Below are 14077 nucleotides of genomic sequence, written 5' to 3'. Positions count from 1 at the left end.
GGTACGAAAGAAAAAGTCCTCAGAAGATAGCGGGTTTGTTTGTGATGTTCAGCTCTTTATCCAGCTCAGCCATTGTGTAAGAAGACATGCTGACCCCACAAAAAAGTGTCAAGCAAAGGTCGACGTGCTCCCAGTCATAAGACTGAAGAGGACACGGATCTCATTTAGTAATTATCTGTATTCATGAGAAACCAGAGTCACTCTTTCATTGAGAGATGGCCATCATGTTGCTTCAAATCCAACACACTGATTCTTTTTGGTTTGTAATATGCATATGTTTGAAGTGATTTTGATTATAGACTTCTTTTGTTAGACACCGAAAGCAAGCTTCTATACCTAATCAATTTGTGATGTGGATAATAAATGGGGAAACAAGAGCATGTAAATAAGATGTCTACATATCTGTGAATGAATAGACGGTTTTGTTTACTGTACACATTCTGAAGTGTGTGAGATTCACATGGTGTCTTCAGTGCTGGTCATATTTAAAAATACCTGAACACACTGAGAATCACATCAGCAGCATTTTACTTGTTATTTAGAAAATTAAGTGTCATTTACATACAGGAACATCTCCCGGACCAGAAATTGAAATTGTAGTTTTAATTTAAAATGTAAACTGAGAGGAAATTGAGGCAAAGATAGACTGAAAGCTAATAATAATAACCAGAGCTTGATCTTTATTGCTTCCATTTCAACAGAGGAAAAAAATTGAAGCCTTCTATTCATAACATGTATATATTTCATTTAATCAACATGACGCAACCAGAGTCATGTTTACATGATTATAAGTAGAATTGGAAACTTGACATTAATATGAATCGACCTCCATTTTATATGCAATATTGTTAGTGTTGTCTGATTTAATTGTTTCATCAGCGAAAATAATTCAAAGATCACAGCAGGGCAGTGTCCCATCTCATCACTAAGCTACACACAGCAGTGCTATTACTCAATGATTCTGTGGTTGTTTTTTAGACAAATGATTTATTCATAAGGCATGTGCTTGCATTAGTCTTGAATAAATCATCAGTCTGAGCAAATCGGTTGATTAATGACACTCTCAGTGATGTTATTTTCTTTACTTTCATGGATTTCTAAGGCGTTTTCAGCTTCTTTGGGATAAGGATAGTGAAAGTTACAGACAGAAAAGTATTGGGAGCAGAAAGAGGCTATTTTCTTCACTTTCATATGAAAAATTGCTCAATATTTATTTGGTCTTCAATTTTTGCATATAAATGTATCATTAGAGCTTTGTTAATCTGTCTGTGTAAAATGATCTAAACGTCTTCATTTGTTTCTGTCTTTCATGGAAAATATTAATTAAATATTTTTTTAGTCAAATGCTTTTTGGATTAAATACATTTGGTTTCAACTTGTTTGGGTCAAAAAAATAGAAAGTGGTTAAAAACTGATTTAATTGTAAAAAGGTGATTAATTTTTGAAGTAGCTATAATAGCTTAATGGAAAAATAAGAACCAAAATAAAGTAGTAACAACTTTCTAAATCCAAAGGATTTAATGTATTGTACAGTAAGGTCCATAAATATTTGGACATCCATACAATTGTAATATTTTTGGCTCTGTACACCAACACAATGGATTTAAAATAAAAATGAACAAAATGTGCTTTAACTGCAGACTGTTAGCTTTAATTTGAGGGTATTTACATCCAAATCAGTAGGAATTACAACAGTTTGTATATGTGCCTCTCACTTGTTAAGGGACCAAAAGTAATTGGACATAATAATAATAATCATAAATCAAACTTTCACTTTTCAATACTTGGTGGCAAATCCTTTGCAGTCAATTAAAGCCTGAAGTCTGGAACGCATAGACATCACCAGACGCTGGGTTTCATTTCTGGTGATGCTCATGCCAGGCCTCTACAGCAATCTTCAGTTCCTGCTTGTTCTTGGGGCATTTTCCCTTCAATTTTGTCTTCAGCAATTAAAATGTATGCTCAATCAAATTTAGGTCAGGTGATTGACTTGGCCATTGAATACCATTCCACTTCTTTCCCTTCACAAAATCTTTGGTTGCTTTTGCAGTATGTTTGGGGTCATTCTTCATCTGCACTGTAAAGCTCTGTCTAATGAGTTCTGAAGCATTTGGCTAAATATGAGCAGAAAATATTGCCTGAAACACTTCAGAATTTTTTCAGTAGTCACATCTTTAATGAATTAAAGAGAACCAGGATTGTGTTTTTCAGGCTGTAAAACAAAAGTAATTAAAAACAGCTTAAAACATTTAAATTTGTCATTCTTTTATGTTTTAAACTACATTATATGCAGTTTTAAAATTATTATTTTCTTTTAAGTTTCAAGTGAAAACCAAGTGATCTGAGGGAGATTGAAAACTTTTAAAATCTAAAACACAATAATTTCAGCAAGTAAATTGTGGCTTGTAAAAATCCTTTTAAGGCAGGCAAAAATATCATTAAATAAAGTAATTGTTGATTATTACTCTTAATTAAAAATAATTAAAATGTTAAATCATCAAAAATGAATTAATAATCAATTAGACAATCTTTTGAAAACTGAAATTTAGTTAAAAAGAAAGAAACTGTTTGATGGAGCTCAACTCCACTTATCTGTCTGTATTGTAGGCATTTGGCATCTTTATCTTGAACAGTGCGAATGTAACAAATTATTGCGATGAACTGTAGCATGTTTACATTTCAGACTGTTAAAAGCCTTTAGACATGATATGCCCGATTCACACATATACTGTGAGCTTCTGTTCTAGCATTAATTTGAATAAAATTAACGGTCGTGAGATTCCTAACCGCACAGAGCAGCCGGTGTTGTGTGAACAGTGCTGCATCACAGACACGTCCCAGTCAATTTATCCCCTTACAAAACAAGTTATATCACAGGAGTCCCTCTTGCTCATGTAACTAGTTATGGACGTCATGTTATCCCACCTTTGTCCTCTCACCTGAGTTATAATGCCATTTATCCAACATACTGATGTTTCATAAATATCAATAAATTGATTTAAATGGCAATAATGTTAGCTTTTGTACTAAATGTTTCCTTTTTTTTTTTTTTTTTTTTTTTGGTAAAAGAGATTGTTTTGTCTTCCATGAGTTTTATAAACATTAGTTTAGCATAAATCTAAGTTTTAAAAGCTTTTGAAAACATATTTGTCCATTTTTAATTATTTTAAACCACTTTAAAAATGTCAGTTTACTTAATGGACTTCTTAATTGGGGAAAACGCTATTTCGATTCTCTGAATGTCCTGTACATGTGGTTACTTGAAAATAAAGCTGACTTTGACGTTGATTTTTTTTTTGTATTGACATAGACTGCCACCTTGTGGACATTCTTTAAAAACTGTCTTTATTGAGCAAGTGTATTTTTTGGTCTTTTTTTTTTTTAAATAGATAATAAAAACTATACATGTATTGTACACTTTTATTAATTCCGTTATTTTAATAGTTTTACTTTGTTTTGTCAATTTTTTTCACTTTTTTTTTTGTTTTTTTTTAATGAAAAATAGACCACACCATCACATGTTAAATTTACACACTGTAGATATGTGCAGTAATATTATAGTTAACTGAAACTAAAGCCAAGCCATCAAATTTATGTTAATTCAATACATGTTTTAACTCTATCTTGTTTACCAAGGAAATATTTCCGATTACATTGTTTAACCATAAAATGTAAATAAATCTTAAATCTAAAAGAAATAAAAAAAAACAGTATAAATCTAAATAATACTATAAATCTTAAAACATTAGTTTAAAAAACGACATTTAAAGATCAAATTCATTTCAAATTGTTATAATCATAACTTAAGTTGTTTCTTAATGTTGCTAAAACTACTCGCATTATTGCATTATTCTGCATTTTTTATTATAGTTTTGTTTATTTGTTGAAGAATTTTTATAAATGCTCATAGAGAAAAAAAAAGTACTTCTGGATTGATAGTCGCAATCACGATTGTGTTGTATTGCTAGTAATATTATAGAGAGAATTGTTTTTTTCCTCTGGCTGGATTACTGTCACTCATTGTGATTCAGGACTGCTCAACAGGGCCTTTGTGTTTCTGTCCTCAGCCTCTTGCTGCTCTTATCAGATCATTCTGAACACATGCTCATTTGTTTCTTATCGCCTGACAGCAGATCACTTTTGAAGACCGAGGAGCTGCTGCTGAAGTTCAGCACGTTAGATTGCATTTGGCCTGTTCATGATTTTCTGTTGATAAATGAACATGTCAAACAGCTTCTTTAAAAAATGCTTAAATCATATTGTGAATGTAAATTATTTCTTTTGTCAATGATTGTAATGGATTGAATATGAAATAAATGGGCAGACAGGGAATTGCAAACAGGTTGGGCACATTGGGCAAAAATCCACATTTTCCAAACCTTGATGGTAAAGCAGTTCAATCGTGTTTAATGCAATACTGACTAAACAAATTCTACTCAATAGTGAAGTGTGCAGAAAATGCTTTAAATGATCTTAAAATAAATGTCTTTTTGGCTAATATTAGCACATTTGTACTTGAAGTATTAACTTTTTATTTCATTCAAGTAATACAGGATGCTGCTTTGCTTTTTTTGTCAACATTGGAGCTTTTAAATCTGGATTTTTTCATACTGTTTTTGGTAATTAAATGGCAAAGTGTACATTAATCCAGATACAGGTCCTGAGGAAAATGTTATACAAATACAAACATGATTTTTTATTCAGACCCTAACCCCGTTATACTTGTTGATGGTTTAATTTAATTGCGTTATATAATGTGCAACAACTTTCCAACAAAAAATTATTTTCTAAACAAAATACGATATATAGGTTTTAACCCTTTCACCTTTTGAAGCAAAAATGCCTTATTTGAATCCACTTTGAATTATTATTTTTTTACTTTCCCCCCAATATTATTATTATTTTTTCCCCTGTGTCCCCTGAAATATTTTGTCCAGAGATGAGTTTTTATTTATTATGTATTTATTTATTTTTCCCCCTGTGGTTAATGAAAGCACTGCAATAAATGCATCTCTAATATGAGGGGCTGCAGCGCATTCACGGTGTATTCCTTTTGCAGTGCAAAAAACAATATTTTTTATTTTTGAAGTAGCTATAATTACTTAATGGAAAAATAAGAATCGGGGGGAAAAAGTAGTAACTTCTGGATAAGGATTTAATGTAATGTACTTAGGTGTTAACATCATGGTTGGGCTTTTTGCGCATTTATCTTGCTAACATTGTTTTATTATTGAGGTTTGGAATTTAGTCTTAATGTAATCTTAGTCCAGTATTCTTTTGGCCTCAATATAGCTTTTTTATTCTTACATATGTCATGTTTAAACCACATACATAAAAAATATCAAATATAGAGGGCTTCTCTTGCCATTAAAACATACAAAACAATGCATTCATGCGTCACCTTGGATGAAAAATATCAGTGCGTTGACAGAGCGAATCTAATAGAGCCGCACAATTTTTGCAATGACTTAATATGGGTAGACGAGTTTTAGTCTTAAAACAATGGTAAATGTAAACAACAGTCTTTTTTTTTTTTATCAAAACGTAGAAAATATTCCTTGTTTGCATTCAAAACGTTCCTACTATTATTTAACATTGAATAACCTATTTGTGACTTGTGTTGGAATATCTTGACGTCAAACCATGTTTTAATAGAATGTGTTTTTTTCAAATGATATTAGAGAACGTTTTTATTCAGGAAATATTTGAAGGGAAATTCCTTATGCCGATTAAAAAATCTTGAGTAGGCCAAGGCTACTATAATAAAGAAAATCTTCTCTATGCATGATGAATACTCCTGACACATGAAAGTGTAAAGTCTGCAGCTTATAACAAATGTGGAAAGTAATTTGCACACCATATTTAACAAAGCGTTTACTGCTAATTTTATATCATTTTGCTCACATGGACAATTGAATAATAATCACATGATGTCATTACGCTGCTGTGCCGTCAGCCAATCGTTGCATTGCTGATCATGATTTGGGGAATCAATAGATCAGTCCTTTACAACACATGCAGCAATCTCAGATCAGTTTATCCAGACATTTTAATCTCATTCGCGAACTTGTTTGAAGAACCAAATTAGCCAGAGATCAGTTATCAAGATTAAAAGATCCAGGATTTGCCAAATCATCTAAAATCATGTAAGCGAGGTATGAAGAGTGGAGCCCTGCTCTCCCCTACACGCAATGCAACTTAAATTCAACAAAAGGACCCTCAAAATAAAGTGTGACCCTCATTTCAGTGTTGTTGTTTTTTTGTATAATTCATGTATAATAAGAAACCGATATGATTGCATGTTATGTATATTAATTATTTAGGATAGGTTTTGCCATGAATATTGCTAACGCTGCTGATATGGCATTAAAACATAAATGAATAAATAAATTAACACTGAATAAAAGCTCTCTCTCTCTCTCTCTCTCTGGTTTGTTGTCAGGTGATCACCTGTTTCGGGATCTCGGTGCTGACCTGTCGTTATGTGGGTTTTGCTGTGGTGGCGCTGCTGGTGGAGATCAACTCTGTCTTCCTGCACCTGAGGCAAGTGCTCCGCATGGCCAACCTGGCCAAGAGCACATTTTACCGAGTCAACAGCATGATCAACCTGGGCACGTATGTGGTGTTTCGCATCAACACTCTGGCCTGGATGACCCGCTGGCTGGTGCTGAACCGCGACCTCATCCCTCTATTCAGCTACACCATCGGCAGCGTGGGTCTGGCCATCATGACCGCCATGAACATCGTGCTCTTCTACCGCCTCATGAGGAGCGACTTCATGAAGGCCAGCCGCGAGAAGGAGCTGAGGAAAGAGAAAGAGAAGGAGAAAGACATGTAGGCTAAAAAACACTCCTTGTTCTTCAGCTCCAACCAAATCCACCCTCAACAACTGCGTTCCCCCACTTTAGGGATGCAAACTTTCCTCTCAAACTGCTGACTTCGTTCTCATGTTAGACCTCAAGCTGTGAGAAATAATCCATCACATTTATTTACAGATGCAAACTTGTGCGCAAATACTTCTGCATGATTTAGACAATGACGCAAAACTTGAGCGAACGACGGCTTCGTCTTTATCCAGCTTGCTCTTTATCTAATTCATATGCTAATGCTGACCAACCTGAATTAATATGTAAATATAGATATTTATACACCCATACACAAAATATAACATATATGAGCAAAATGTTCACTTGTGAATGTTTTCATTAACACCTTCTGCTGCTACCTCATGAGCTTGTAGCAGAATCATTATCATTCAGTTTTAAAGTGACAGTTCGCTCAAAATCTCAAAGGCATTTCTTAAAGACGTTTATTTGAATGTCCATGCTGCTTTATTCTGTTAATGATTGCTGTGTGTGATCCCTAAAGAACTGTAACAGAAGACCATCAAAGTATTCTGAAGCTATGTGATATGTTTGGTGGCAGATGATTTGTTTTTGGGTGAACTGTCCCTTTAAATGTTTTGAAATTCTGTAGGGCTGTATTGAGCACAAATTCACTGATTAGTTGTAGTAAATTAAGTGGAAATGGACATCAAGCGCCGTGAAGTGACATGCAATATTTATCATCTGTCATAATGTCATGTCACTCATTTCCACGTCTTAAGACTCCAAATAGGACGAAGCCTATTCGATTGTTTTTGCTATGTTAGCCAAAATATCCCTGTGTGGGTTTTTTGGGTTTCTATTTATAAGATATGATTTGGTTATAGTTATGTCACACAACTGAAACTGAGAGAATCATTTTCCCTGTACTCAAGTACACAAATGCAACAAACAAGAAAATTAATATCGAGCAACATTTTACGCATGATATTATGAGTGTTTCTGTTCTCCCAATGAAAAATGTTTCTAAAACAAAGTATGAACAGAACATTTGTGCATCTGTTAAGCAGTTTTTGTTTGTTTGTTTCTAAATCACTTGCTTTTTAAAGCAAATCATTTAAGTCTAAGGATTTGGTGATCTGTTCTTAAAGGCAGTCACTTTAAACGAATCATTTTTAAATGAATCAGCCATTTGGAGCAAATCATTTGAATGACTGATTCAGTGAATCCCTCATTGAGACAGCCGCTTGCTGCCATCTGCTGGTGGTTTTAATGTCATTAATACATGTATCCATGACAGGCCCAAACTAATGGAAGCCTTATTTGTGCCACTGAATAAAAAAATAAAGCTAATTGCAAATTAAAATGTTTTACTTTTAATCAGAAATCTGTAATAAAAACAAATAATTCTGCCTTTATAACATGCAACTGAGAATGTTTTTTCTTTCTTTCAGTTTTTAACTTTCAATGGTACGAATTTATTCCTCTCCCCCCTCTCTTAATAATTTGTAGAAAAGTTGGAATTGCAGATATATAGTTTTGTTTAATATTAACGCCCCCTCCCCCTCCCCTTAGTATTCCTCACAGAATTCTGTCTTAACTACCAAATATGAGTCTGTAAACTTAACATTGCAATAAAAATCTACTTTTTTTTATTTCGTGGCATGTAAGGACTTTCATACAAACCATAGATCTCAAACTGCATTCCTGGTGCACCACAGCTCTGCAGTTTTGCTCTAACCCTAATCAAACACAACTGATCCAACTCCTCAAGGTGTTCAAAATGCTAGAGCAAGAGTGTCCAAACTCTGTCCTCTAGAGCCGGTGTCCTGCATAGTTTAGCTCTAACTTCCTTCAACAAACTTTGCTTGGAATCCTTATTATACCTAGAAAGAGCTTGATTAGCTGGTTCAGGTGTGTTTAATTGGGGTCGAAACTAAAATATGCAAGACACCAGCCCTCCAGCACTGAGTTTGGGCACCCCCATACTAGACTGTTAGGCAAATGTGAGTTGGAGGTGGTTAGAGCTAAACTATGCAGAGCTGCGACTCTCCAGGAATTGAGTTTGTGATCATTGATATAAACCAACCAATGCGCGAGCATGAAAGAGAATGCAGCAAACTGATTGCCACATAAAAAAAGAACAGATTTATTTATATATAATTTATTTATTTTTGTCAATACCACAAAACCCCAAATTGATCAATGTTCAGTACTGTATTCTCTACAAGACTAAGATATGATTTCACATAGAAAAATGACTAGTTTTACCTTGTTGGATAAACACTACTGTTCACTCTTTACCTGGTGAATCCACAAACCTTTATCAGCATTTAAAGCACTCCTGCTCTTTAAAACTGCAACGTGAGGTCTGAGATCTGACAGGACTGTCATTGCACAAATCATGCCTGTAGGTGGCACTAAACACACACACAACAGAGACCTCATGTTAGTTCATGCTAACACCTAGTCTATGAACAGGTAATGGTTAAAGCAGTACTTACATTGCTTAAAATGTGCTGATCTTTTTTTTTTTTAAATATATATAAATAAAGCTTGTAATTGTTTACTTATTGTTGATGTGTTTTTGTATATTTGTAATTTATTTGGACTTAATATTCTTGTTATAGTCAAATGCAAAACAACATTGAATGATGTCTTGTGCAAAATGTTGTGATTTTGTTGATGATAAACAACGAATGGTCAGATTTACTAAAGGCATTTATCGGTTTGGCCTTATTTCATGTACTCAGTGCAAATATGATTGTCCAGAGAAGTGTGATTATTATTGGCAAAAAAATGAGCCGTCTGTCCGGTGAGAATGTTAACACTGTAACTACAAGTAGCATCACCGACTTGTGCCACCAAACTTTTTGTTTTAAAGCACCAAAGTTTATTCCTAATGTTTTAATCTGCTCCACTTCTGCCTTATTGCTGATTGAAGAAAAGATTCACAGTTAAGGAAGTAAATGTGCTGTTCATGTCCAAGCTATTGCAGGAACTTGAAATCAAGTGGGGAAAAACATTGAAAAGTAAAACTGCACTGAAGTAGTAACAGAAAAAATGTGTAGTTTAGTTTAGTTTTTTACTATTGGCAGCTTCATATTGAGACTTGTGCTTGTGTATGTGCTCCTGTAACGAGTTCTCAATGTATTGAAGAAGGTAAATGTGTATTGTTTGGTTCCTGACAAAAAACCAATGTGACTTATGACTTTTTGGGGGGGGGGGGGGTATTCACAGCAGTATGGTTGGCCTTTACTTGAGAGTGCAGTTATGTGCTGTGTTTGGTGAATGATGAAACATAAACTGCTGATGTTTTGTTGATCTGATTCTTAGAAATCTACACTGTAAAACCCAACGGTCAATTTTATCAAATGAAATGAGTGTAGTTAACTCAATTGACTGAAAGTTAATTCTTCTCATCTCAAAAGAGTTTTGATCTCCGTGTTGAAAGTAACAAGTTAATTAAATACTTCATTACTTCAACTTAAATAGAGCAAGTTCACAGTACTCATATAGATTAGTTTTTACACTCGTGGTTTGAAGCAATCGGTTTCCTCAAACGGTTTGAGTTGCCTTAACTTACTGGGTTTTACAGTACTCAGTTGGTTTCAATTCTCTTCATTTATTGGGTTTTACTGTGTTCAAATTGCTTCATTTACTCGAATGGATTAAGTTCACAGTACTCAGGATTAGTTTTTGAACTTAAATGGTTTGTTGCAATCGGTTTCCTCAAATGGTTTGAGTTACCTTAACTTATTGAGCTGCAGTATTTTCCAAAGCCATAATAAAAAAAAAAAGATATTCATGCCCATATCGAAAGCAGAACAAATGTTGAATCCAATCAGCTGAGTTTTAAACAATTGTGTCTAAAATGTATATAATTGTGTTTTTATTTTGATTAATTATTGTTTTGTAAGTAATATTTGTATATGAACTTTATATTGTTAATTGTGGAATAAAACATGTTAACACATTTGTTTATTTATTTATTTATTTATTTTTAGGGGAAGGATGGGAAAGATAAAATATTGATATAATGTACATCATTTTTTCCCCCTTTATTTAAACTTGTTTTTGTCTTTAGTCTAAAAATGATGAATAATTAGTACATGCTAGGCCTGCACAATATATCGTTTCACCATCGATATCGCAATGTGCAAGTTCGCAATAGTCACATCGCAGGGATTACAATTGACAGACATTACAGTTAACATTGAGGAGTCATTTCAAACTTTAACCTGATAGATACACTAACCTGCACATTATTCAGACACAAGATGGCGCCAAACAGTCGAAAACACAAACCTGACAGAAACAGCTGATGGAGCATACACTAACCTGCACATTATTCAGACACAAGAGGGCACCAAACAGTTGAAACTAGAGTATACACTAACCTGCACATTATTTAGACACAAGATGGCGGCAAACAGTCAAAAGCGCAGTGTGACATAGATATGAATGTAAATGCAAGTAAATAAATGTGAACCTGAAATAAATTGAAGCTTAGTCTGAAAGTTTATTATTTGCATGTGTTTTTAAAGTCTGACTAAGAATTTCGAACAAATTTAAACATTTGGGCAAACTAAATTACATTTGTTGCTTAAAGGTTTATTGTACATTTGTACTCAAAATGGTTGCGTTATTTTTATTAATATTATAATAGTGATTATTTAATTTCTGCTTCTGAATACTGGTAGACTCCCTCATTGTTTTGATTCTGTTGTTTTTAACTATGTTTGTCAATCTTTAAAAATGATATTTATTTCAGATACGCTCTCTACACAATCATCCCAATCGATCTAAAATTATGGATCATTTACAAGCTGTTCAAGTCATCTGGTGAAATTGCATTTATATTGCAATATACAGTTGAAGTCACAATTATTAGCTCTCCTTTGAATTTTATTTTTTAAATATTTCCCGAAAGATGTTAAACAGAGCAAGGAAATTTCACAGTATTTCTGATAATATTTTTTTCTTCTAGAAAAATTCTTATTTCTTTTATTTTGCCTAGAATAAAAGCAGTTTTTAATAATAATAATAAAAAAAAATTAAGGACAAAATTATTAACCTCTTTAAGCTAATTTTTTGATAGTCTACAGAACAAACCATTATACAATACCTTGCCTAATTCCCCTAACCTGCCTATTTAAGCTAATTAACCCAGTTAAGCCTTTAAATGTCACTTTAAGCTGTATAGAAGTGTCTTGAAAATATCTAGTCAAATATTATTTACTGTCATCATGGCAGAGATAAAGTAAATAGAGTTAATAACACTATTATGTTTAGAAATTTGTTGAAACAATCTTCCCTCCGTTAAAAAGAAATTGGGAAAAAAAAAACGGGGGCTAATAATTCTGACTTCAACTGTATATCATAGTGAATGAAAAAATCGCAATGGCAGTGTTTTCCAATAGTAGCCCTAGTGTATACGCAGACATTAAAAAACTAAAATTGAACAAACATAGACAATATATTGCTTAAAGTTTCCAAAAATATCATTAAAAGTCACTTTCTTCACTCATATTTCAACATCAAAAGCTGTCAAAGCTGAGCTCAAGGTCATGCAATCCAGTGTATATTCCGGACCACCAACTCTGCCCATTTTAATGTCTTCTTAACCAAACACACCTGATTCAGATCATCAGCTCATTAGCAGAAGACCTGTAATGGGTGTGACAGACGAAGGAGACATGCAAAACGTGCAATGTTGGTGGTCTTCCAGGAACATGGTTGAGAAACACTACCATATTGTACACATATCTATCAAACAATTGCATTATGGAAGAAGTGCACAATTTGTATTGGTTTGGAGTCCACAAATGATAACGAGTAACAGAAGTACTAAATGCAGAGCCTGGTGCTGCGGCAGTCATCAAGGATGTCTTATTTCAGAAAAGCAATTGTGGTAAAACTCTTCGTGAGGTGTTAATTATTGTCATTTCTTTCTTTCTTTAGAACATAATGGTTGCTTTTCTAAAATAAGGCAGGCCTAAGAATAGCTGCTGACAACTGGCACATGAATTAAAATAATTACAAAAGAAGTAAAAGTGTGTTGCAGATTTGAACAATAGCCAGTCTGGAATGGCATATGGGATGGAAAATGCTCATATTACTGCTGAAAATAAAATCAACACCAAGGTTTCTGTTTTTTGCCTATTAAAATATTCATTCATTCATTTTCTCTTTGGCTCAGTCTCTTTATTCATCAGGGTCACCACAGCGGAATGAACCGCCAACTTACCCAGCATAGGTTTTACGTAGCGGATGCCCTTCCAGCCGCAACCCAACACTGGGAAACACCCATACACTCTTGCATTCACACACATATACTATGGCCAATTTAGCTTAGTCAATTCCCCAATAATGAGTGGCTTTGGACTGTGCGGGAAACCGGAGCATCCGTAGCAAACCCTCGCAAACATGCAAGCTCCACACAGAAAAGCCAACTCACCCAGCCTGGGCTCGAATCAGTGACCTTCTTGCTGAGAGGCGATCGTGCTACCCATTGTGCCACCATGACGCCATGAAAATATTATTTGAATCTGAAATATATCTATCTCTAACATTATACAGCCTATACTGTAGCTTTCATCATTCTGCAAGCCATATGAAAGATGTTCTGGAAAACATCTATGTACAGTTTTGATAAAGATCTTTAAACAGTCTGTTTAACAAACAATAAAACATACATTTTAAAGACGATGCAAATTCTATTTAACTATTGTATATAGATTATGCAAAAAAACCTCCTTGTGAGTTTCTTTCTCATATTGAACACAAAAGATATTTCGAAGAAAGCTGAAAACCTGTAACCATTGACATCCATATTCTTCAAATATATCTTCTTTTTTTTCAACGGAAGAAAGTCAAAATTTGGAACTAGTAAATGATAAGTATGATGACAAAATTGTAATTTTTGGGTAAACTTTTCCTTCAAAATCAAGTAGTTTATTATCCAACAATAGGGTATGGTACACAAACTGCTACATTTATTGTTATGCTAGTTTTATAGGCTAAGCAACACACTTAACGCTTTCCCAGTCAGGTGTCAAAGCTAGAGCTACTGTAGCTTCTGAATAATTCCGCTGTACTTTCCACAGTAATTCAGTAATTTAGCTGGACAATTACAATGACCTACATATTAATATCTTAACTTATCGTGCACGACAACAGCATGAGGGACGAGGGTCACCAGCCGCGCGCATGAGCCAGAATCTGCAGCAGAGAGAGAGAGAGAGAGAGAG

At 34.0% G+C, this 14077-nt stretch overlaps 1 protein-coding gene and 1 long non-coding RNA gene across 3 annotated transcripts in view; one reads left to right on the top strand and one right to left on the bottom strand.

Annotated features, from left to right (window-relative positions):
• Positions 1 to 8172, top strand: part of tlcd2 (TLC domain containing 2) — a 36174-nt gene extending 28002 nt beyond the window's left edge. Inside the window, exon 3 of one of the 2 annotated variants that reach the window (XM_073923085.1) lies at positions 6443 to 8172. In XM_073923085.1, the coding sequence (XP_073779186.1) occupies positions 6443 to 6838 (396 nt within the window). In that variant the 3' untranslated portion in view covers positions 6839 to 8172. 2 annotated transcript variants of the gene reach the window in all.
• Positions 8173 to 10048: 1876 nt separating this feature from the next.
• On the bottom strand, positions 10049 to 14059 carry LOC141377847 (uncharacterized). The gene is made up of 2 exons (XR_012390870.1): positions 10575 to 14059; positions 10049 to 10400 (listed from the first exon to the last, which is right to left on the bottom strand). It is a non-coding gene; the product is annotated as an uncharacterized lncRNA (long non-coding RNA).
• Between the last annotated feature and the right edge of the window lie 18 nt (positions 14060 to 14077).

This window comes from Danio rerio, chromosome 15 (genome assembly GCF_049306965.1).
Source record: "Danio rerio strain Tuebingen ecotype United States chromosome 15, GRCz12tu, whole genome shotgun sequence".
NCBI classification, from domain to species: domain Eukaryota; kingdom Metazoa; phylum Chordata; class Actinopteri; order Cypriniformes; family Danionidae; genus Danio; species Danio rerio.
The sequence above is the reverse complement of the archived record's forward strand: the minus strand, read 5'-3'. Positions and strand labels throughout refer to the sequence as shown.